Source organism: Aplidium turbinatum, chromosome 1, assembly GCF_918807975.1.
Source record: "Aplidium turbinatum chromosome 1, kaAplTurb1.1, whole genome shotgun sequence".
Taxonomy (NCBI): Eukaryota; Metazoa; Chordata; class Ascidiacea; order Aplousobranchia; family Polyclinidae; genus Aplidium; species Aplidium turbinatum.
This window is the reverse complement of record NC_137472.1, coordinates 42,906,882-42,932,720: the sequence shown is the minus strand read 5'-3', so window position 1 is coordinate 42,932,720 and position 25,839 is coordinate 42,906,882. Positions and strand designations below refer to the sequence as shown.

At 38.1% G+C, this 25,839-nt stretch overlaps 2 protein-coding genes across 3 annotated transcripts; both read right to left on the bottom strand.

Moving 5' to 3' along the window:
- Positions 1–2,916: 2,916 nt before the first annotated feature.
- Positions 2,917–7,557, bottom strand: LOC145780496 (uncharacterized). Of its 2 annotated transcripts, XR_014290660.1 has the most exons (4): positions 6,914–7,557; positions 6,109–6,297; positions 4,214–4,332; positions 2,917–3,240 (listed from the first exon to the last, which is right to left on the bottom strand). XR_014290660.1 is itself a non-coding variant. In XM_082592114.1 (3 exons), the coding sequence occupies exons 1-2, from the start codon at positions 6,341–6,343 to the stop codon at positions 4,220–4,222; spliced, it is 348 nt and encodes a 115-aa protein (XP_082448240.1). In that variant the 5' UTR covers positions 6,344–7,557; the 3' UTR covers positions 2,917–3,240; positions 4,214–4,219. The 2 variants fall into 2 exon arrangements, 1 of the variants encoding a protein (XP_082448240.1); XM_082592114.1 differs by having other exon boundaries at positions 6,109–7,557.
- Positions 7,558–14,664: 7,107 nt separating this feature from the next.
- On the bottom strand, positions 14,665–17,080 carry LOC145766045 (uncharacterized). Its single transcript, XM_082577702.1, has 2 exons — positions 16,887–17,080; positions 14,665–15,465 (listed from the first exon to the last, which is right to left on the bottom strand). Exons 1-2 carry the CDS (start codon positions 17,078–17,080, stop codon positions 15,159–15,161), a joined length of 501 nt encoding a protein of 166 aa, XP_082433828.1. The 3' UTR covers positions 14,665–15,158.
- Positions 17,081–25,839: the final 8,759 nt, after the last annotated feature.

The following is a 25,839-nucleotide window of genomic DNA, read 5'->3' as shown; positions in this document are numbered from 1 at the left end:
CGCGGGGATACCTCGGATAAGGCATTTGACGTCACAGTAGAGTATTGTTAAATCACGTTTACCAAAGCTTTGTGGCTCCATTACAAATCAGGATAAAGTTTGCAAGTACGTCTGGTTTTCTTAGAAAGTTGAGGCCGAAAAAGTAATTTTATCAGTGATATCAAGATTTCAAAATTGTACGTGTAAGGTCATAATTCCGTTGCAGTTAACCAAAACAAACTTTTTATTGATTGAGGTTGTAGTTAGAAAGCAATACTCAGATAAGCAAGTGATGATTTTGACCAGCAGTTAATCAGGTAGCCATATTTTCTTCATTTACCTGTAGTCACGTGGTCGGGGATACTTCGGATTCAATGGCCGAAGTATCCCCGTGGAAAAAAATCAAACTTAAACAAAATCTTATTTTCAGATCTTTTGAATAATTTATTGGATTTTAAAGACATAATGGTTCGGACATATAAAAGAAAAACAAATATTCTGTATTAACTGTCAAATCAACTCAAAACGTCTGCATAAAATTGCTGTCCGAGATGACTCCAGGCATGTCCGAAGCTACCGGGGTAACTTCGGACATTTGAGGATCGTAGAAATTATGCTTTTTATAAGCATTTCCGGTTTGTTGAAACAAACGATACTTCAACCCTTTTTTGGCAAAGCTTTAAGGTTTACAACAAAATAACATTTACGAACTTGCTGTGTAATTTAAAAAAAATATGGGCTGTTTTCAAAAAATTGTCCGAGCTATCCCCGGTCTCCCCTAGAGCAGGGATGCAGATAGATACCAAATCATTAAGGTTGGATGTAATTGTAAAGTGAGGAAAGTTATGTTTGTTTTCCGGGCTTTTTAACAGCGTTCTAAACTGTAGGTGATTATTATTTTTCAGCCATTCTAGAAAGGGCCGTGCGGGTACCGGTTGGTGATTTCAAAGTGGTGCCAACAAGGGAACCACTGACATCGACGGTCATCCATTTTGGTTTTAAGATCATCGATGTCAATTTGAAGTTGGATCAGTAGCTTTCAAATGTCCTCAGTAAATGGCTATAGCAGTATAGCCTACACTACGAAAATAACTTTCACATACTTTGAGCTTTGTATAATAGGCCTATAATGAACCTACCGGCAGCTGTAGTGTTTTTATTACATTCAAAGCAAAAGTACCCAAGTCTGTTAGACGTTCTATAAACAACATTTCCCACTCAAATGATAGCGCCTTTTCTAGCTTTTGAAAAAGAAAAAGATGGACGCAATCAGAAGAGCAGTCCTGTCTACTTCAGGTAGATTGTCCGCCCCGTTAGTTCAGTGGTTACGCGGCGCTGGTTTGACCTCGGGGTGTGCGCTTGAGCAACGCATTCTTACGACTGCTCTCCGTTCAGCGGCACCTAGTGAATAGAATAATTCCCCGGCAGGAAATCAAGGCTTCCGAGGATAAAGATTTCAAAAATGGAAAATTGGTAGAGCTTCATTGGCACTGAAGTGTAGGTTTTACAAATCACACCAAATTGAGTCATTCTGTCAACCCATTTAAATTGAAGTCGCCAAGGCTACGATCTCCATTGCCATAGGCTGGCCTAGGGCTATTTATTTTGCAGCTATAGAATCAAGTGTATCCTTAAAAAAATAAACTTTGTGATTAAAACCTGCACAAAGTGCAACTGTTATTTTCAAAGTTCAATAAATAAAAAATGTAGACTTGTTGCCTTCGGTGCTAAAACTGTTTATTATCTCTTGCATGCAAGGTAGGCTAAATCCACCCTGAAGAGTTCTATAATCGTTCAGACTGTCCAGTTTTTTATTTCTGAACTTCACAGCTAAAAAATATAGGCTACCGGTACTGAACACAACAAAGGTTTAGAAAAGGGTGGAAGCAATGAAACGTAATCATAGGCCTCACTTGTTTGAGATTGTTTGTCGTATCCAGGCTTACACCTGGTGGTTGAAGATTTAGATCAAGTGGACAGGAAGCCAATCTTCATGTCCACCTTCAGGCATGCCTTTAAGTGTCCTGCCAACTACACAGCCGCAAGCTCTTGAGCGATGTCGAACCGGCGTCCTTTCGGTTGCCGTTCCAGGGCTCTCACAATGGCGCAGTGGCCGAGTGGTTAGCGCGTTTGGCTCGCAGTCGAGAGCCTACATGTTCGACTCCAGCCACCCGCACTTGCTGTTAATGGATAGTACCAAATTTAAGTCATAAGTAGAGTAGACAACCGGAAACAGACATTGCCGTCGGCTGCAGCGTGGCAATGCCGGTCTTACCCAGTAAACATTGATTGTTGGGGCAACATTGGCAAGAAGTTGGCCGCAACATTGGCAAGATGCAGACGCCAACATTGGCAAGATGTTTTATGCACCATTTGGATGCATCTGGCCAGCGTTGGCGTCTGCATCTTGCCATCGTTGGCGTCTGCATCTTGCCAACATTGGATTATGCATCTTGCCAACGCTGGCTTCTGCATCTTGCCAACATTGGCTTCTGCATCTTGCCAACGGTGGCAAAGTGTTTTATGCACCATTTGGATGCATCTGGCCAGCGTTGGCGTCTGCATCTAGCCAACGCTGGCTTCTGCATCTTGCCAACGTTGGCTTCTGCATCTAGCCAACATTGGCTTCTGCATCTTACCAACGTTGGCAAAATGTTTTATGCACCATTTGGATGCATCTGGCCAGCGTTGGCGTATGCATCTTGCAACCGTTGGCGTCTGCATCTGGCCAACGTCGACTTCTGCATCTAGCCAACGTTGGCTTCTGTATCTTGCCAACGTTGGCAAAATGTTTTATGCACCATTTTGCTTCATCTTGCCAACGTTGGCAAGATGGCTTGTGCACCATTTTGCTTCATCTGGCGCCTAAATTCTGGTTGACTTTTATGCACCATGATGCTGCTTCATCTGATCTATTGACTATTGTGATGCCCGCGCTTTGACCAAGGTTGGCCATGCAAAGCAAGCTGGTGCATAAAACATCTGAACAGCATTGGCATCTACATTTGCCAAACGTCTCTGTACTTAAACCTCGCTCATCACCAAAAGTTTATTGTTGAACCTAGCTAATCCTTGGGCGAAAGAACAGCAGCAACACGGATTTATAAGCAACACTTCTCCCTTTGTGACAAAGCAAAGTAACAGCCGAGCTTCGTATATTTTCACATTTATTAGAAACAAGCCACATCAAATCGTATTGACAGATGGAGATTCATTGCACATCAGCAGCTTTTTCTTGTGTATCTTTATCATTGTGAATTCCTGCGAATGAAACAAAAATATTTAAATCAAGAGGGCTGTTTGGCAACAGTGTAGGAATCATAGGCGTAACCAGGGGGGCAAAAGGGGCAATGCCCCCCCAAATTTTCAAACTTTGGATTCCGAAGTTGAGCCCTTTGTTGAAAATGCAATAAAGTTTGTAGAAATTTATATCGTTTTCCAAGAGATCTGGCTATTAACACCCCCAAGGACTTGTTTTAGACACACAGAAAGACACCAATAAATTTTCCAAATCGTAAATCGCCCAAAATTTACGCGATTTACATTTCTTTGAACTAATTTGTGGAAGCAATTTCAGAATGGCTTACTCTGTTGGGCTTTTGTGTAGTTATTGAGTTTTTGTTTAGCTGTGTTTTTGGTGTTCTCTAATTTAGCCGCAGTTTTTGCCAGTTCGTGTGTAAGAGCTATCTTTAATAAGTTAATAGCTGTTTATCTGCTAATAAATTTCATACAAATATTACCCTAAAAGTGTTTTCAGAAAGCGCTATAATCCATTATTTGAGTGTAATTTTTCAAAAATTTTCCGGGGGAGCATGCCCCCGGACCCCCTTAGAATACGCGTGCCTTCGGCACGCTCTAACCCCGCTACCAGTTTTATTGCTTCAACCCACCAGGATACGCCACTGCACATCAAGTGGCGATGGCTTTAAATCAAACACCTTGTTGTTCTCTTCAATTCATCAAATATTTGGCCCCCCCAAAACATTTTTCTGGCTACGCCACTGTGTAGGATTTTGATCAGTTGTCGTTCAGGATACTACGAAGTTAATTGACAATCTGCAATATCAATGTAATATCCCTCTCTCCAACGTGCGTGACAAAAAACTTATCATTCGATTCTGCGCCACGCAGAGCAATAATCAAGTTCAAATACATTCTAATTGCGTGTACAGTAGTTATTCAACAACTAAAGCAACACATGCGCTGTTGTCTTTCAAACATATAACAAGCTCACCAAAAGTTAGTTTTTGCCGTTTTCAGCCACCTTGCCTGTCCTTCCAATTTCGAAATCACTCTGAAACTCTTCATCAATTTGCTGCACGGCAGCAGCTTTGTCGTGCGCCATCACCATGTCTAATCATGAAAGTAAAAAAAGAAGTGTTAAATCAGTATATAAATGCCGACACAGCCTACTAACCACCATGTTCGTTGTTCACATCACTGCGAATACACCACTAAAACATTTTCATACATTACTCAATACTAGGGATGGGCAAAATAGAATAATTAGCTATTCTAGAATATTCTAGAATACTGAAACCGAATATAGAATACAGATATCTATTCTAGAATAATTGATCGTTTTTACCATCAACACATTTTAATGATTTTATAAAAGCAATGAACATCACAAAGTTCCTTATTGCAGTGTAACAAATTGAGGCTTTTTAAATGTTCACCAGTCAAACGGGATCTCATCTTGGTGGCAGTTAGTGTTGGGCGATAACTCGTAACTGCAAACCCTTACAAAAACGTTGCCGAGGCCAAACGGCAAAAGTTGAAATTGCCTCGGCAATTGCTTTGAACGTTTATTACGAAAAAAATTGTACCAAAACATGTAAAACGAAAAGTGAAAAATATACTAGAGTAGTCCATCACGACCGCACTGTTTGATTTGTTGTGATGTAATAATGCCAAAAGTAGCGATAAAGCGAGCAACACGATACGCACGCTGTTACGGTACGGTAATTCACATTAAATAACTCACGGGGAGGAAAAGTAAGTTAGTTTTGGGTTGATTCAACGTTTGAGTCAGCACAAATCGATTTAATTTTCCCGGCGGGTTATATTGCGTAACAACAATGCCCAAAAAGAAATTTACATTTGTTTTACATTAATTCGACATCTAGCGACGTTAAAGTATCATAAAATAACGTTAATTGCTCAACCAGGTACCGGTAACAAATTAATAGCTCCCTGCGAGAAGATTGCCTCGATTTACGTATGCACTAACATAGTTTCGGCACAATTGGGATACTGCGAGCAACACAAAGTCTATTTGATAAAGAACTAGGGTAGCTGTCAGAATCGGAATCATCAGATGCTTTATCGGAGGATGAGGTTGTCGCGTCATCACTGGAATCAGACACATCAAGAGGCTCATCGCTTGGCTGTAAATCTATACTGCCTTCGCCGTTCGCAATGAAGCGTGCACGTTTTGCGACTTTCGTGCTTTGATACCCATCCACACGCCTCTATCGCAGAGCTCCATCAGGGTGTTGACTAAGGAACAAATCTATGGCTGTGCCATAGCGACTGGCAGGAATGTCTAGTACCCTAACCTTACAAGCGCTCGTGTGGCCTCGGCATTTTTATTGCCGACGCTAATTTCAAAGACTGAGAAACTCTTTTCTTAATTAGAACAAAAATATCGAAAAGTATCGAAATATCGAGTATTTTCAAATATCGTATCGTTTTGTTTTTTTCAATATCGCCCAACAACCAACACTAGTGACAATTAAACCTGCACTTGAAAAACATCTCTCAGAAGAAGCAGATGTGGCAGTTACACCAAAATATTGCGCTTGACAAGAAAGATCTCTAACAACGAAACTCGTACGTCTTTCCTATGCCGAATTGCACTAAATCGATAAACAATTCTACTTTCGCTGCAACGAGACCAGACGGAGCGGTACGGAGTCGATCGTTAAAGCAGTTTCAATTATCCGATTTCATATGGATTTTGAAACCGGTTAGGCTTCACAACCGGTTGTTCTATATTCGGTATTCTATTTTGACCATCCCTACTCAATACTCTTCACAATTACATCATACATTAATCAAAAGAACAAAATGGCATAGTTATGACATAATCATTTAGTCGTAGTAAAAACATTTATCCGTACTCACCAAGAACAATCTTTTTCAGATTCTTTTTTAAACAATCAAACGAGTGCTTAGACTTCACGACGTTTTTTTTTTCCTTTCTTTTTTCTCGACATGCTTTGAACTGTGTTGTGTTCGATATAATTAGTTGGTAATAAGTCCACTGATACAATCGCTTGCATTTTTGCCAACAGCTTGACTTAAATTTGCTACCTGCAAAATGTAAATCGAATGTAATGACAGGGGTTTCATCCATCATATTAAAAAGCTTCAGCACTTGTTACAGACATTTTCGACTGTTACAAATGACAGCCAACGTTTAAAGTTTATTTTGGGATTCCAGTCGTCTGTTTTGTTGCGTATGTAGGTCGCAGTGTAGGCTACTGTAGGCTATGTTGTCGCAATGGGCGCAAAATAAAACATGTTATTATTATTATTATTCAGTTGACGGCAATGAAAGCTACATTTGCAAATACTCTACATCCATCACAGACCTATCCACACGACATAAAAATACAAACACATTCAAGCAGTCAGGCAAACACTGCCGGAGCAGCAAAATCAAAGATTGAGCAGAACCCTACACATGTTGTGGGACATCACAAGCTCTGCTACTTTGCTGATATCTTCTTAGCACTCATCTAGAAGCACTGGCACTAAATTTGTCACGAGAATATTTCATATGAAAGTTTTCCATTGGTCATTGAGTTTTATAACTTTCTCTAAATTGAGTTTTATAACTTTCTTTAAATTGTGTAAACGTAGCCTAGTGACAAAAACGACTTTACACAATTATTTCAGGTTTAATGAATAAAAGACATTCACTTACCAGGTTTTCATAAACATTGTCGTAAGTCATTCTTATAGTTTCATTTTGATCATTTCTAAAACTTCTTTCGGCCGTAATAGGCCTATCTCAATTGAATTCGATTTTTTATATTTTCGATGCAAGAAGCGAAAATTCCTCTTAGCGCTGTTCACATAAGCATTGTGCTTTCGGCTCTCCACGTAATTGTGTATTGAGCACAACCGCCATGCTTGAACAGTCGAAGTGAATCGAGTGACGTCATAATCCCTTTAGCAAAGGATTAAGTCATGGCCTCTGTCTTCCTTCATCAAAACAAACCAAGTTCTTCTGCTAAATTGCATCTCCTCACGTTGATATAACACATCGCCGCATTCTAAAGCTTTGTTGCCTCTTTCACTTCAACGCGTCGTATTGCCCAGTCAAAGTTTAAGTAGTGACGTCATAATGGAGTTTTCACAACAATTATTGTGCCTGCAGTGTTGTTCTATGCACCGCGGGAGTAGAAAAAACGATTTGCCGGATCGTTGAAAGTAAAAGTAGCAATCGTTTTGTGAAATCTCGCTTCAAGAAATTGAGGAGAGATTTCGACGCAACATGACTGCTCCTGAAGCTGGCCTATTGTGCAAGCTTTGCTACATTTAAAGTAAAGACGCCCCTTTGTTGGCGACACGAGAATCTCACTCACGTGGTCAAAATCAGACAGTGAGCGAGACTGCTCTCAGAACAAAATCAACAAGTGATACTGCATCAATCGATTTTTTTTACATTGATTCAGCGTCTGCAGACAGGTCAGCAGCGCGGCGGCAGTGCAGCCGCAACTCAATGATTACATGATCACCACAATCATGCTGCTGTGTCGAGCGCTACTAAACATCAACAAGTGAATTCGATTAAGCTTACAAGTTGTTTTAAATTTTCTTGAACTGCACGCAAATTTTGAGGTTAGTCCTGAAAAAATGTTTTCAAAAATATTACAAAACATTTTAGTATAGTTAAACTTGAAAACTAAAAAAGCTTTTGTTGAACATAAGAAAAAAATGAAGACCTGGCAACTTGAATTAGCAACCACGTTTTTAAGTTTATCGCTTGTTAGTTACCTTACCAACGTCTGCAGACGTTGAATCAATGTAAACAGAACGGATTATGCTAGTTGGGTATTGGAGGCGCCAAAGCCTAAACTTTCTGGAAGTGTTCTCTGAATCACAAGACATTTATTGCACTAAATTATCTGAAGCAATTGAATATGAACAAACGATTTTTATCATGGCGTTGTTGGTACAAGAATACGGTATGCGAAAGAAACTGTGTTTTTCCACTAAACCACATGAGTCATTTAGTTAAAGAGTCATTTTATTGTTGGCTATTAATATTTTCAAAGAATAAATCCAGTGAAGCTGAAATAAAGTAGCCAACGTTGCAATTGTTTATTTTGTAGAAACGCGTAGGGCGAATGGAAACTTTAAACTGGTTCGGTATCAAGCACGTTATCGCGTTCGCGTTTTGTTGCTCCTACCTTTTTCTAGACCTCTGCTCCGTTTGGCATAAACAAACTTGGCAAACTGTTGGCTACACTTCTGACCAACTCTGGTCTTAACTATTCATAGTATACTTGTACGGTATCAAAAAATAATAACAGCATTGATAGCCTATTATAAAAATGTAAAATTGTAGCAAAATCATGGTATACATTTGCATAATTTTAAAGAAAACACCGAAATTGTTATGAATTGGCACAACGCTGGCAATGCTTCTGACCGATGTTAGCCAACCACACAACTGTGTTTTGAAGCAATACCACATGAAAAGAAGTTTGTGTTAGTAATTTTAAAGATTAAAACAAATAAACCTGAAATAAAATCTTTGAGACCTTTTTGAACGCATGATAAGAAATAAGTTATTGAAATTGATGGCGTATTGTTGGCAAAATGTTGGACATAATTGCCAATCTTGTGCCCTCACATCCAGCATATAGCCGACATTGCAATTGTTTATTTTGTGGAAACGTGTAGGGCTAATGGAAAGTTTAAACTGTTTGGGTATCAAGCACGTTATCGCGTTCGCGTTTTGTTGCTCCAGCCTTTTTCTAGACCTCTGCTCAGTTTGGCATAAACAAACTAAAATGAAACTACTTTGTTGGCAAACTGTTGGCTACCCTTCTGACCAACGCTGGTCTTAACTATTCATAGTATACTTGTACGGTATCAGAAAATAATAACAGCATTGATAGCCTATTATTAAAATGTAAAATTGTAGCAAAATGATGGTATTACATTTGCATAATTTTGAAGAAAACACCGAAATTGTTATGAATTGGCACAACACTGGCAATGCTTCTGACCGATGTCAGCCAATCACACAACTGTGTTTTGAAGCAATACCACATGAAAAGAGGTTTGTGTTAGTATTTTTACAGTTTAAAACAAATAAACCTGAAACAAAATCTTTAAGACCTTTTTGAACGCATAATAAGAAGTATTGAAATTGTTGGCGTAATGTTGGCAATGTTGGACAAAATTGCCAGCCTTGTGCCAACATACCCAGCATATAGCCGACGCTGGCCCAGCAATCAATGTTTGCTGGGTAGGGTATTTCGGGCCCTGTGCAGAATATGCTTTGCGGGCCCCAATAACAATGATCTAATTCAGTAGCGTAGCCAGGTATTTTGAAAGGGGAGGGAGTGGTTTGACGGTCGGTCACCCAGTGGCTGGGGCCCCCCCCCAGAGAATTTTGAAAAATTACTTTGAATTTGGGGCATTCTGAGAACATGTTCAACAAAAATTTGGGTATGAATATTACTGTAAAATGGTGCTGTCCGGTGGCATAGCAAAAGGATAAGATCATACTTTCTAAAGCATTTTTCGGAAATAAAGCTATGTCTCTATGTTGAGTCTGGATGCAACCTAATTCGTCCCCTGAAAAGATCGAGAGAAATTTTGAAATGTTTGCGGCAACTTCGATCAGCGACTTCGGCTGTGTTGTTTTTTTTCTCGATCTTTTCAGGGTACGAAATGTTCAGGGGACAAAATTGATTGCACCCGTTGAGTCTCTATGTTTTCTTGTTGCTAATTTCTTTGTTGAATTTTTCCATTGGAAATGACAAAATTACTGCATTTTCTGAGTAAATTGCGGGCCCCCTAATTTGCGGCCCTGTGCGATTGCACGGTTTGCACACCCCAAAGGCCGGCACTGAGCGTGGGTCAGGTGTAAGTCGGAAGGCGTACACCGATGCATAGCGCTGTTTGAGAGATTAAGTTGAAATAAGCTACTGTCAACTACAACAAGTGAAAACTTTACTTTGCCAATCTATCTCGGTAACCAGGCCTGTGTCAGTAGTTTGAAGCCTCTGCAAGTTAGTTATACGAAACTGTCAGCAATAACCTATCAGAGGCTTTTTTAGTCGAAAGATAAAGACTCAAACCCACCAACAATGTCCCAGATTTTCTGAAAAAATAATGACCCCTTCAAAAAGTATCCTACGTCCTTTAAAAGTTTTTGAAAAGATCCCTAGCGTAAACGTACCTCCTGTTAACACTAGATACGTCCAATTACCAAACAATGCAAACAAACGTTTTGACTTTTTTACCAATGGCTTAACGTAGTCTCATGGTAGCCCTACTTTTGATAAGTCTGTCCTTTCAAAGCTGCCCAGAGCCCATAGGTCTTTATGATATGTTTAATGTTTTGTCATGCTGTCGTCTATCTGTTCCTGTATAGCCTACTGTAGCTAGGATAGGCTACTGTTGAACAGATAATTTTCACAACGCTGGTCAGTTGCAAACTCAATATATTTATCATCTTTTTATCTGTCATTTTGATATTTATTTTCTGTTATACAAACGAATTTGTTTTTACACAAGTCAGTTCAATCATAAACAGCTAAACATCGATTTCAATCATTGATTGATAGATCATTTTCAGTTAACCTGAAAGCAGCAGTTGTGAACTGAGCAAGCGACAACTGAGCAAGTGATAACTGTGCTAGCAACATTAAACTAAGCAAGTGGCTGAAGTTGGTAAATGATGATACTGAGCAAGCCGAAACTTGGAATATCACAATAAGTCAGTGAAATGAGTTTGACAGGCAATGACTAAGCACGTCCGACGTGAGCAGGTAAATCTCATTTGTTGACTTGGCACTAGCTGGTGTGAACTTGCTGAGTTGTCGCCTGCCGAGTGGTTCGACGACTAAATTAAACACGCATAACAACATTTGAAATTCTACATAGAACTCAGATTGCAATTACGATTTTACCAGAGCTAAACTTTTGTAGCAGTTTCATAGACGTTTAGGTTATTGTTTTAATCTGAATAAGCTTACGTTTTATGATTGCATTGCTTACTGAACTTTCTTGTGGATTTGAGTGAGAAATCCATGTTATAATAATGATTGCTTCTCAACAGCTTCGATTGCTTCTCAACAGCTTCGATTGCGCGGGAAGCGGTGCACAGGCCGTTCATGTGGCTGTTATAACAGCCAGCTGAGCGAGCTGTTGACCGACACCAGCATTGCCTTGCCTGATCTGTAGCTTTCCAGCAAGCACCATTGCTAAATACAGTATTGCTGAATGTACATCTTCAACCACAAAGCTTCGAAGTCCATGTTACTGCTTTCTCGGTAGCCTACTGCCTGGGATTTCATTTGAAAGAAAATTTGGAAGATTTGTTTTCACGTCACTGAGCGATGAATTAACGTTCAAGCAAACTGTCTTTTAGAAATTGTGGTTGATTTTAATCGCGAAGAACATTTCAGTTCACCGAAGTGGTTGCCATAATCTTATATTTGGGTATTCATCCGATTTACAAATACATCAAAATTGTTTCAACATTAAAACATTGAGAACAATAAATAAATCTTTTAGTAGCAATAACCTATGATACATATTAGCAAAGTATCTCCATTGTAAATGTTCGGATGTTGTTCTTTTCTATTTTTGCAAAAAAACGTCTCGCTTATTGCTTCGTTCACTCAGTCCCAAGCACTCGCTCAGGCTTTCAGCGTGGGATTTAGTGGGCAGAAATTCTTTAAGTGCATCTCAAAACTAAAAAATTAATACTATAATTAAATATCGATTTGGAAGTAAACACTTTGCTGTGAGGTAAAATGTGCCTTGTACGCATAGCTGCAGGAGAATAAAACATTTTGGGGGTCGAACAAAATTGTGCTAATATACTTTCAAAAACGCAACATTACTCACAATCTCTGAGGTGGTGTATAGTCTAATACAGGGGTCGAGAAGTCGATAGCCTAACCTTTTTAGATAATAGAGCTATGAAAGCTACATTTTGGAGATGTATTTTCGTAAGAATAATATAATGGTTTAACACTTGATACAACCAACATGCAGTGGCAGGTGGTGAGTTGTAAAAGTGGGGCCATGTGTTTTCTGAAGATGAGAAAAACAGTAGGGGAGTCTGGGGGACCTTTCCCAGAGATTGGTCAAATAACTCCATAGTCAACAACTTGGCAGAGTACGAAAACACAGGCAACAAAACGTTCAACCTACAGTAGGTAAACAAAGCTGACTTAACTTTAATTCACATTCATAGACCGGTCTGTGCCCCTATTACCGTAAATAAATCATCAAATTAAATCTTTCTTGCATCAAACTTGCAACTTTAAACAGAACTACTTTTAGTATTTGATGTAATGTTACAATGGTATCATAGTCAATGTTCTTTCAGTATCATCGTTACGTTAATAACTGGACATTTTTGCCCAAATATTTTCGCAAAAAACTGCATTAGTAGGATATGGACAAAAAACCTAAACAGGTTTCCAGTGCTAAAACAGAAACCTCATAAGGTTACCAGTAGCCATCAGCAGGCTTTCAAAGTGGTACCGATAAAGAAATGCAAGCTAGCATCCTAATGAATAGCCTATCTAAAATAAACTTACAGTAGCCTACATCTGCTTACCAATTGCTTTCTTTTACATTTCATTTCTTCAAGTACTGAATCTAAGCTTAATATTCAGCCCAAATTGCAATAGTTTCCAAAATCGACAGTAGCCTACATCTGCTTACCAATTGCTTTCTTTTACATTTCATTTCTTCAAGTACGGTACTGAATCTAAGCTTAATATTCAGCCCAAATTGCAATAGTTTCCAAAATCGATGATAATTCATACATTTTACATTTATCGGAAAATATCAATGTATCTCATAAATTATAGCAACTATGTAAAGTTTGTAAACTAGTGAGATGTCGAAAAATCATGGTAAGATTGATTTGCCCAAATAACTGGACATTTTTTCCCAAGTTTGCAACGTTTTTTTTTTTTTTTTTTTTTTAGCAGAAGAGTGACCGCCCTCCCATCTCTTACCGCTATGCTTGTACGCAAAAAGAGAAGTGGAGTCACCTAGGCAAATTTAATTGAAAGACTGCACAAGAGAGAGAGATAAGAGAGACAAAACATGAAACTTTCAAGAAATAAATGATTAAAATCCTTCTGTGGTCGTGAAAGAAGACTTTCTATTTGCCAAACATTTCTGGGACTGCAAGCTTTCTACATTTTATTTAAGACTGTTTTATTTTTTAGACTTTAACTTGTACAATGTCCATTTCGTCGTACAAATTTTACGTCGATGAAACTTTGGTGACATCCACCCCAATTTTCTTAGATCCACTACTTACCCATCTATAACATCTTTATCTACTTGCGCACGTCAAAAATGCTTTGTTGAAAAAAAAGAAAAATAATCGATAAAATGAGTATTAGGCCTTCATAATAAATACCTTTTATGAAACATTTTAAATAATTCTGATGTAAATTGTCGTTGCTTATATAAATAATGTTTTAATGAAACTTCAGCCTACATAATCTAACTAAGCTAATACGTAAACAGAAAGCGATTGCTCCTTCAGCAACCTTTCACAATTGTACGATCATAAAAAATCTTTACAAAGGTCAAACATCTTTTTCATGAAGCACTATAGCCTACTCGCAATACTCATTTCGTTGTAACCTATCTTTAAACTGCAATGCACAAAGTAAAAGCTCAGAGACAAAATGACGATTTTTTAAAATTCACTTGCAATCATATTTGGAAGTACTTGACAACTATTATCATTTCAAATACCACAACCGCGTGTAGCCAAGGTATTTTTACTCCCTACCTGCAGTAGATAAAATGGGTAAAACATTGCTTCATACTTTGTCCGTTCGCGGCGCAACATTGAAGAACGAGCCGCTATCTGAAATTGCATCTCTCCTACAATCGCCCCCGGACATGTCCTGACTTATTCGCCCAAACTTAGGTTACAGCACGTGCACGGTACTTTGAAATTGCTCGACTCGATTTTGCAATGAACCTGTCATTAGGGCAAGATTTATATTGAAAAGACATTCTATAAAATTCTTGTTTTATGAATCACAGTGTCAAAAACATATCTTGTTATAAGCATCATGCTTATTTGCTATTCTTATAATTTTTTCCAAGAACATCGTCTATCATTCAAGCAACCCACTTTGCGATTTTCATTACATCCACAGACTGAAAGCTACACATATTTTCACTACCGTGCTCAAGCTAAAGGGTTTATTGCAATAAAAAGAACAAACAAGGGTAGACCGACCTCTGCAGCACTAACGCAAATAGCTACTATTCCTTTTGTAAAATTTAAAGGAGCTTTTGTCGAAACAGATCTGGAGTCGAATCGAATACTTGTCCTGATGAACACCCAAAGTTTTCAGTATTCCGTTTAAATTTATTTGTTGCAGAGTAACATATTTTGGACCAAAAATTTTATTTTACATAATTCTTATTCTGCAATGTGAAACGCTGGCCTAGAAACAAAAAAGCAACGAAATAACAATATCCTAAGCATATTTTTGCAAGGCACTGCATGAAAGCAAACATACATTCTTTCATTGATTTTTATGAGTTTCTTTTGAGCCCTGAATAATTTAAATGTTGCAAAATCAAATATACAAAATCGAAATTTACAGTGTTTGCACGAAAAATAGCTGACGCAAATTACACAGAATTTAATTTTTTTTTGTACTGCTTTTGAACGTATATTTTTTCCAGAAATTTTTATCCAATGATATAGCCTACGGTAACAAGTAGGCTACAAGCTTTATCATGGACATTATTCTAAGAATGTGATAAGTTATGAGGTATATGAAACGTCAATGATGCAATAAGATTATTCATATTTTTCTTCTGGCATTTTCTGAGCATTGGGTGAGTATTTGCAGGGAAAATAATTCATAAAACGTGATGTCCCAAATCATCATGGGGTTGCTTCTGTGTGCCAATGAATGTCAATTGTTGTCAGCATACAAATATGTTTTGGTTTCTTTACACAGCACGACCGGACGACCAAAAAACTCAGTACCATGCTTCTTTGCAACTTTACTGAGAACTTCATCAATGCACTTTTCTTCTTGGCTATTCCACTGAACAAAAACGAAGACATCGCGACACACACTTTTCATTGCATCAAACGTGGATGACATCACCATTCTTTGAAGCACAGGACCGTTGTCTGAAGCCCAAGTTATTAAAACCATTTTATTCTGCTTGAAGTCATCATCTCCTGCTCTGAAATCCACATTCAAAAGTGCAAACCTGAAAAACACATAAAATGTGTGATGGATAAATGTATCAATCTCGTCATGGTGTGTTGAGGCATCTCACAATGATTGCTAACAATTTTCTATGTCGACACCCAGTGTATGAGAAATCAAACGACACTGATATCAAATGAAATTAATTTGGATGAGAGTATGAACTTTGGAAAAGCGCAGTGACTGGACTGGACAAAACTCGGAAACTTTGTTGCCTAAGAGATTTGCTCAATCGAAATTGAGATTCTCATTACGCACTATTAGCAAAGATGCGGAGCAAGTTTAGGAAATTGAGTGAATTTTTGTGCAATTTTGTTCTTGATTAAAGAAGGGTACTTTCAATCTTTTAAATGCATTGTTTCTACCTGACATCAATCAGTAATGTCCAAAACCAAGCATTTTTACCTTATATTAGTATTACTACAGCTAGGTTTACCATATTAGCTTCAGTTCATACTTCAATGTTATATTACTGAAATGAAGGCTACGTATTGTGACAAAACTAAGAAATACAGTACGCTACAATGCTCACAACATGAATGACGATTTGTCAGCTTTAAAAATAACAAAGAGAAGGAAGTTTGTTACTCAAAGCTGTGGTAGTTTTTGTCTGACTTTCTTCTGAACTTGTCATCAGAATTAAATCAACAGAATTAAATCAACCTAATTCATATTGAATTTCAGACTAAGATCATGGAAGCCTTAAGAATCAAACGTAAAAATCCGTCTCTCAACTGGCAGTTATTCGCCTGTGGCTCATCGTTCCTTTTGTGTGTGTTCTAATTGTTTGTCAAATGCCTGTAGTTTACACCTCATGTGATCTGTTTCCACCGTATAATTTACTTGTAATCATTCCTGTGTCACTCGTTCAGTTTGTGCTTTTCAGTCTGGAGTGTCGTTAGTATACAGTTACAGTTATAGTGCAAAGTAAAATTTACCTTACAATTTTCATTTTATTTATATTGCAGATATGTAATTCCTGATGAGGACACATGTACGTGTCGAAAACGTTTAAGTTTATTTTAATTATGTTATATTTGTGTATGTAATACATCATGTTAAACCCGCTGAAGTTACTTTGTTTTATTTCTTTCTGAAAAAACTCAGACAAAACGTTTTGCAGCTTCAAACATAAATTACTTTCTCTTTGCTATCTTTTAATTCTATATGATCTCACGTGTCTATATTTCTGCAACCCAATTTCTCCACTCACACCAAAACTGAGCAGATTCAATGTGGACCAACAAAGTGGAGTTAAGGGTATGCGCCAACCATCACACTGCCGCATCACTATAATCAACAACGGGGCTTCTCAAACTGGGAATTGTAGCCCAAAATTGAGTTAAAAATCGTAATTTTAGGGTTAAGAAACAAATTAAACAGTTATATAAATTAAAAGTCCAAGTCCTGTTCTTCACTTACATAGCTTGATCATCGGTAAATCCCTCCACAAGTCGTTCAAAAGGCTCATTTTCTGATTTTTCAATAATTTCATCCAGAATCACTTTTTTTGCACCTTTATCAAATTTGAACCGAGCCCCATTGGCTATTTTAGCGTGGACCTTTTTGTATACATGTTGAACTTCTTCGTCAAATGCAACTCCAGATTTCACCATGTTTTTATATACGATGTATGATAAGTTGATAACAATACTTGACAAAATGATCTTTAACTGAAATAGATAGGCCAGTGATCAGTGATGAAAATGTTATATGGCAATAGACAGAGTTAATATATATAGTAGAGTTATATAGTAGAGCAATTATGGCCTACTAAAGTTAATAATCTACAAAAGATTGTGATGCATAGGCCCAGTTGCGACTGACTCGTACAGACGAAGGCAGGCCCAAAAGTTCTAATTTTATGACTGGGATAAGAGCTACAACTACTCTAAAAATTTAACTCACAATGATTAACCTAATTTTATTTCTGACATGGCAAACCTCTAAATCCAGTAGATAAAACAGAGTTAAAATTCAGGAAGAACATTTTCGAATACCTAACCTAAGGATTTGAATCTATTCTGAAATAGCTATGCCGAATACAGAATATCGAATTCGATTCAAAATATTTTAGCCAAAAAAAAAAAACGAAGCAAACTCATTGCAGTCAAGGTGTTGTTTGCAGCAGCAAACTAAGCCCATTAAAGAGTAGGCATAAACTAGTTCTGGTTGGATTTTTAATTTTTATCCTCGGACAGACAAAGACTCTGATTCCTGGTAGTTTTGCATAATTGTATAGACTTTTAACGCAGGACCTGAATGAAGATCAGTCGTGAACTGCGTTGCTCAAGCGCACAGCCCGATAGCTGAACGAGCTCCGCTTGATCTTGTTCAAGTCAAATATTTTTAAACAAAATTTATTTTGACGTAAAATATCGTCTTAGTTTCGATGACGCAACAACTTACTTTTGCTGTGTGTTCGAAGCGCTAGATTTTCAATACGCAGAAAGCGCTAACCTTCTAATCTATAACATGTATCACGTTTCATCAGTATAATTTTAGAAATTTTGTCAACTATTTGTTCCGGCATTCAACAGCAACAGCGATTTTGCTGGCGTTCAACAGCGCAAATGAATTTCGTCTCTTTATGATACAACTGTCGTTATTTTGTTGTTTCTACAAAAATACAAAAGATTTTGTTGCGACAACATAATGGCTTTGAACCACTGGCAAAGTCATCGCGATTGACAGAGTAAAGTTTCCGCTTGTTGTTGCCGGAGAAATATTCCACCCATTGGGTGCCGCTGAATGGAGAGCAGTCCTGAAACACGTTGGTTAAGAGCACACCCCGAGAGTCGAACCAGCGCCGCTTGATCTTGAGTCGGCGCGTAATCACTGAACTAACGGAGTGGACTAACAATGATTTAATTATCAAACAAGACGGCTCCTGTCGCTGTTTTGGAGAGGCTGCAGTATCACTATTTGCTGATTCAAGGCTTACGTCGCCATACTCCATTTTATTCCTTCATAAAATTTTACTGCATTGTTTTTATTTGAATAAATATCTAGGATTCTAGGCTTAGTTTAAAAAAAAAGGACTTTAAAGCTTTCTCTAAATAGCAAGTAATGCAGCTGTTGGTACAAAAACTCTCAATTAAAACATCACTATTTTAAGTAGGAGTAGGCTATAGGCTAGCCTCCTAGTCACTTAACTTAAGAACAGGTTTGACCGATGTTGCTCTAAGAAATGATTCTTTGCTTCTTAATACTGGCAATTTATAATCTAACGTAAGTCACATGATTATGAAGCCTACTAGGAGATATCAAAATTGCTGTACTCAAATAAGGCAACGGATCAGATAAAAATAATATTAATTACGATACGGCAGTTCCAGAAATATGTTTCGGCTACTTCATGCCCAAAAATGATTCCTATGTGTAACAAATGGTAATGAGAAAATCTAGAACAAACTTTCCCATTGTAAAATCGGTTGCACCACACTGTTCTGATTGGTTCTTTGATAATTTTGTTTATTGACCACAACCAAATTTGGAAAGACGTGTGTATCATGAAGAAAGATACACATTACACAATCGGGACATAAACAAAAACGTCAAAGAAGCGTCCTTACACTAGCCCACAATCGAACAATAGCTTTTCGCGCTTTCAACCCATATAAGGTAAATCAAACACCAAAGCAATTGAATCTCTCGCACATTGGTCAACTGCAGTTGCAGTGTTGTCAGATTCTTAAATAAACTTGTCACCTAAAATCTCATTAAATTTCCCATAATGCCACAAAGCAACGCCAGATTTTCAAGTCTTATGGATTGAACAGTTATAGCCTAATAAACAAAAACAACACATTATTGTCTTATTAATGATGCTCTAAGTATGTGGTAGGCCTACTATTTCAAAAAAAATCACTAAAATGAGTCAAAAATATACACTTTAGTTCCCTCACTTTTGATCGTCCAACAATTTTTTTCTTTTCAGACTTTGAGTTGAAAAGTTCTAACATTGTCAATTTGAGAGTTGTAATGCTGACTGTAGTCTTTGAGGTTTAAATTGTAGCAAAATGTTGCACAATGCACCTACAAAAGTGGGCCTATCATTTTCTCACTCTTGTAATGTCTGCTCAAGGCCGTTGGAGAGGAGATAATTTGGCCTCAGTACCAATGAGACTGTGCAGTTTTACTGTGCAGTTTTCACTGTGCAACTGTATGCCATTTATTATTTGTGTATTATTTTTGTTTGTTTATTCGAATATGGACATTCTTGTCTGACGCAAATAAACAATAGAAATGTCATTTGATTTTTATAACAGTTCTTCAAAGCGTCACCACCAGTGGCGTATATTCAGGCTACACTTCAAAGCGTCACCATTAGTGGCGTATATTCAGGGTGTTCAAGGTGTGCACTGAACACCCCAAGAAATCCAGAAAAAAAGAAAACTTCCATCGGTTTGTCGATGTTCTTTACTTTCATGATATTCTAACATCTTGCTGCATGCTGATTGCTTTCTTTTCAATTGCAAAACTCGTCCCCTTCTAATTTTAATACTCCGACGTTTGAGGTCATTGCCTTTAATTTTTTTCGGTCATTACCTTTAAGCTGGGTGTGCACTGACAGGTTGGCGAGTGCTATTTAAAATAAACAATTAAGAAAAATGACGTCACAAGGCAGCAAAAACAGCAATGGTTTTAGGTCAGCCAGGCTGTGCACTCGCTGATCTGCACACCTTGGCGCGTCATTGGGGGAATCCCAGGCAATAGCAAGTTTTGGCTTGTTGGATTAGAGTTTGAGGTGATCAGAGTTGGAAACAAGATAAGATAAAATGTTTTTTATGCACCAAGTGCCAGTGACGTTCGGTGGCTTAAACCGTTGAGAAAGCAACTTGGAAATATGCTGCAGCAAGGTAGTAGGCACGAAGGGCGTAACCGTCGGGAGAAGCCCGAAGGCGCCCGAAGGCGTGTCGCTCTAGCTTCCAGCGGGGGGTCTGGGGGGCCTCCCCCAGAAATTTTTGAAAAATACTTCCAATTTGGTGCGCTCTGAGAGCATTTCCAAAACAAATCAAAAATAAAAGTCTGTCAAATTGTGCTGCGCCTATGTCGTGATCATACATCCATTTAATGTTTAGAAGTCATAAACAATCTTAATTTTAACGTTGCAGGACCAAAATCCTGTGTTAGACATGGAATAATAGTTGTCTAAATGTTTAATTCGTCATGAATGTTCATTCTCAGATATTCAGTTAAGCCTACACTACAAAAACTAACACCTAGGCCTAAACATTACAACCGCAAGCAATTTGTACAAAAAGCTGGATAAGTTTGCCTCCTGCGTATAGAAGCTTAACAAACTAAATATTGCACCCGCACCTGAACGTTCATTGGCGAAGTAACGTTATATCAACGCTGTAAAAAGGGTAAAGGCATGACTATGAAAGCTAGTACAGTAGGCTAAAGTACATGGCGAGGAGACATCAAAAACAGCAACAAGCTTTTTGGCATTATGATGCTGTGCGTGTACCGTGACGAGATACCATTCTGACGAGTTAGTCTAGTCGCTCTAGCGAATGTATGCATTGACGTCACTGGGAAAGCACAACTAACCTACCATAACCATAACACATCTGATTGGCTAAGCAGCTGGTGACGTTTTGCAAAACGGGTGAGGATTGGTTAAAACGAAGGCGTTTTTTGACATTTTTGAATCTGAAAAAGCAAGTTTGATAGTTGCTTCCCTGGAGCCTCAGTGATTGTTTCTGACAGAAGCGTTTGCGTTAATTGGCATTTATAGGCAAGACATGCGGTTTGGTGAGGACTTAGACTACTCACAAGCGTTACGAGTAATTCTAGTCACGAATACAGTAATTTTCAAGTTAAAATAGACGTGATAAAAATAATAAGTTAAACCTAGAATTCAGTGATTATATTTTGCATAGTTTTTGCTAAGGTAAGCACTGCTTTCCTTGCTTTTCCTCACCGATCGTCACTGCCAAGTGCCAGTAAATTAGGACTAGCTTGTCTGAATCTGCAACAAAGCTTATGGCAACAGCCAATATCATTGATGCACCATTCTAAAACAACACATTTAATCGTTTTGTAATTAGAGTGTTTGTATGTTACTTACTGGTATTGTACCTTATTGCTGAAACACCTTAATTATGTAGCAGGTGCCAGCTGACTCAACTCAAAGTCGCTTTCTGTGTCTCTTGGTTTGTCTCGCATTAATTATTGCCTATGTTTGTTTCGTCTTGGGTGTACCACCGGTACGGTATATAATATATATATTAAAATGTGAAGCCAATGAACAAAATGCTACCGGTACTGATAATAAAAAAATTGGCTAGTGGCTAAAGCTGCGTTTCGACTACATCCGTTTTTACTACATGTTTGTTTTTAATTCGCTTGTACATTTCTCAAGGTGTTGCGACCGTGCCTAATCCTTGCATGAAGTAAATCATTTCCGTCTCGAGCACGCTTTAACTTTCGCGTTTTTTCAGACTCCTGCTGTGTTATGGCAAGTAATATTGTTCGTTTTGATAGTCGGAAATAAAAACTGAACTGAAGTATGTGACTTTAGAAATGCAACTTAATGTTTGATATTATTAAGTCTTTCATTCAATAGGCGCTGTCAAACAAATATCTATTTTGTATTCTTCTCCATTCCGACAACATTATTTTTGTCAGTTCTGTTCATGTTCAGAATTTGTGCTGAAAATGCTCTCAGAACGCACCAAATTCAATGTTAATTTTAAAAGTTTTCTGGGGGAGGCCCCCAGACCCCCCGCTGTTGCTTTGCCGTCACTGAACACCCTGTCAAAGTGGTCACGGTACGCCACTGGTCACCACACATCTTAGTTAGTGATCTTATTCTCGTCATTCTCTGTATGAATTAAATTTCAGCACTGTTACTTCTTTGCTATCAGCGGGCATATAGCCAAGGATTTACAACCATATAGCTGACCAAACGTAAGCTACACTTGTAAAATTCTTATTCTAGTGAGTTAGATTTCAGTGGTATGGCTATTTTGATGAAAGCTTTGTTTGGATTGTGCAGTTTTTGATTTGTCATCGCCCCAGCATTGACCATTCGAAGTAACTATGGAACCTAGATAGTTAAAATTATTTAGCCTACTTATTAGACAGGTAGGCCTACGAGGCTCTATGCTATGTTCTATATTTTGATGGTGCAGAGCCTACTGGAATTTACCAAACCTAGTGGTTAACAATAGAAAGTAGGTAGCCCACTGTATGTTTTCAGCAACTGCAACGGACGTAAAACAAAAAATATAGCTTATTAACATAAGAGCTATAGTTTAAAATACCGGTAGCACAATAGCGCCAACAGAGAGGGCCAGAAGGTACCTTTTTGGACCCGAGCGCGGGGTAATATTAAAGGGTCTGTCATGGAAACTTCAAGAAACCACCCTTAGGCTATATATTGAATATATCGCAGTGTGTTTCTTTGAGAAGTGTCTTGATTTGAGGCCCACGAATCTCATTGGTACTGAGGCCAAATTATCTCCTCTCCAACGGCCTTGAGCAGACATTACAAGAGTGAGAAAATGATAGGCCCACTTTTGTAGGTGCATTGTGCAACATTTTGCTACAATTTAAACCTCAAAGACTACAGTCAGTATTACAACTCTCAAATTGACAATGTTAGAACTTTTCAACTCAAAATATAAAAAGAAATAAATTGTTGGACGATCAAATGTTAGGCAAATTAAACTGTATATTTTTGACTCATTTTAGTGGTATTTTTGAAATAGTAGGCCTACCACATACTTAGAGCATCATTAATAAGACAATAATGTGTTGTTTTTATTTATTAGGTTATAACTGTTCAATCCATAAGACTTGAAAATCTGGCGTTACTTTGTGGCATTAGGCCTATATGAAATTTAATGAGATTTTAGGTGAGAAGTTTATTTAAGAATCTGGCAACACTGCAACTGCAGTTGACCAATGTGCGAGAGATTCAATTGCTTTGGTGTTTGATTTACCTTATATGGGTTGAAAGCGCGAAAAGCTATTGTTCGATTGTGGGCTAGTGTAAGGACGCTTCTTTGACGTTTTTGTTTATGTCCCGATTGTGTAATGATTATCTTTCTTCATGATACACACGTCTTTCCAAATTTGGTTGTGGTCAATAAACAAAATTATCAAAGAACCAATCAGAACAGTGTGGTGCAACCGATTTTACAATGGGAAAGTTTGCTCTAGATTTTCTCATTGCCATTTGTTACACATAGGAATCATTTTTGGGCATGAAATAGCCGAATCATATTTCTGGAACTGCCGTATCGTAATTAATATTATTTTTATCTGATCCGTTGCCTTATTTGAGTACAGCAATTTTGATATCTCCTAGTAGGCTTCATAATCATGTGACTTACGTTAGATTATAAATTGCCAGTATTAAGAAGCAAAGAATCATTTCTTAGAGCAACATCGGTCAAACCTGTTCTTCAGTTAAGTGACTAGGAGGCTAGCCTATAGCCTACTCCTACTTAAAATAGTGATGTTTTAATTGAGAGTTTTTGTACCAACAGCTGCATTACTTGCTATTTAGAGAAAGCTTTAAAGTCCTTTTTTTTAAGACTAAGCCTAGAATCCTAGATATTTATTCAAATAAAAACAATCCAGTAAAATTTTATGAAGGAATAAAATGGAGTAGGCTATGGCGACGTAGCCTAAGCCTTGAATCAGCAAATAGTGACACTGCAGCCTCTCCAAAACAGCGACAGGAGCTGTCTTGTTTGATAATTAAATCATTGTTAGTCCACCCCGTTAGCTCAGTGAATACGCGCCGACTCAAGATCAAGCGGCGCTGGTTCGACTCTCGGGGTGTGCGCTTAACCAACGTATTTCAGGGTTCTCCATTCAGTGGCACCCAATGGATGGAATATTTCTCCGGCAACAACACTTCAACAACAACCGGAAACTTCACTCTGTCAATCGCGATGACTTTGCCAGTGGTTCAAAGCCATTATGTTGTTGCAACAAAATCTTTTGTATTTTTGTACCAGCAACAAAATAACAATAGTTGTATCATAAAGAGACGAAATTCATTTGCACTGTTGAACGCCGGCAAAATTTGAACGCTGTTGCTGTTGAATGCCGGAACGAATAGTTGACAAAATTTCTAAAACTATAGCCTACTGATAAAACGTGATCCATGTTATAGATTAGAAGGTTAGCGCTTTTTGCGTATTGACAATCTAGCGTTTCGAACACACAGTTAAAGTAATTTGTTGCGTCATCGAAACTAAGACGATATTTACGTCAAAATTAAATTTTGTTTAAAAATATTTGACTTGAACAAGCTTCGGCTAAAAACTAAGTTCGCTTCTAAAAACCTTGAAGCGGAGTTTCCGGATAAACCGTAAGAAAAATGAAACTTTAACCATGCAAGTAGGCTGCTATGCTGGTCTGTCAAGTCAATACCACACTAGCATCCAACAACACGAGAGCCGTTCACGAAGCACTGCGGGTTGACTATAACTAACACTTCGATACCAAAATAAATCCGCTTTTCACTTTAATGTCTGTTTATTTTTGTTCCATTCTGTTGCCTTGTTACAAAAATTGTATACAAATAAAATCTCTTCAAAGGATATTGCACTATTGATCGTCGAGCATGAAACAGCGACTGCATTGCGTTGGCTTAACTCTAGCCTACACATTATTACTGTTCAATGTATAGAGGTAGTCGTTATTAAATTGTAATAACGTTTAACAGGTAAAGATTTGGAAAAGCTTAATCAACCGCACTTTAAGAAGAATACGTTCGCCCGTTAGCGCAGTTGTTGAGCGCCCGACTCAAGATCAAGCGGCGCTGGTTCGGCTCTCGGGCTGTGCGCTTGAGCAACGCATTTCATGACTGATCTTCAAAAGCCTATACAATTATGCAAAACTACCAGGAATCATAGTCTTGTCAGTCCGAGGATAACGTCTAAAAATCCAAACAGAACTAGTTTAGGCTTACTCTTAATGGGCTTAGTTTGTTGCCACAAACAAAGCTTTGACTGCAATAAGTTTGCTTCGCTTTTTTTTTTTTTTTGGCTAAAATATTTTGAATCGAATTCGATATTCTGTATTCGGCATGGCTATTTCAGAATAGATTCAAATCCTTAGGTTAGGTATTCGAAGATGTTCTTCCTGAATTTTAACCAGTGACGTTCGGTGGCTTAAACCATTGGGAAAGCAACTTGGAAATATGTTGCAGCAAGGTAGTAGGCACGAGGGGCGTAACCGTCGGGCGAAGCCCGAAGGCGTGTTGCCGAAGGCAACACTTCCAGCGGGGGGTCTGGGGGGCCTCCCCCAGAAAATTTTGAAAAACACTTCCAATTTGGTGCGCTCTGAGAGCATTTCCAAAACAAAATCTTCGGACTTTCCCAGTCCGAAGATAAAGATTCAA

Coding starts and splice junctions, on each gene's coding strand:
- LOC145780496 (XM_082592114.1), bottom strand. CDS start 6,343: ATGATGGATGAAACCCCTGTCATTACATTCGATTTACATTTTGCAGGT. Junction 4,333..6,108: donor TCTGAAAAAGATTGTTCTTG/GTGAGTACGGAT, acceptor TTTCATGATTAG/ACATGGTGATGGCGCACGAC.
- LOC145766045 (XM_082577702.1), bottom strand. CDS start 17,080: ATGGTGAAATCTGGAGTTGCATTTGACGAAGAAGTTCAACATGTATAC. Junction 15,466..16,886: donor TTTACCGATGATCAAGCTAT/GTAAGTGAAGAA, acceptor TGTGTTTTTCAG/GTTTGCACTTTTGAATGTGG.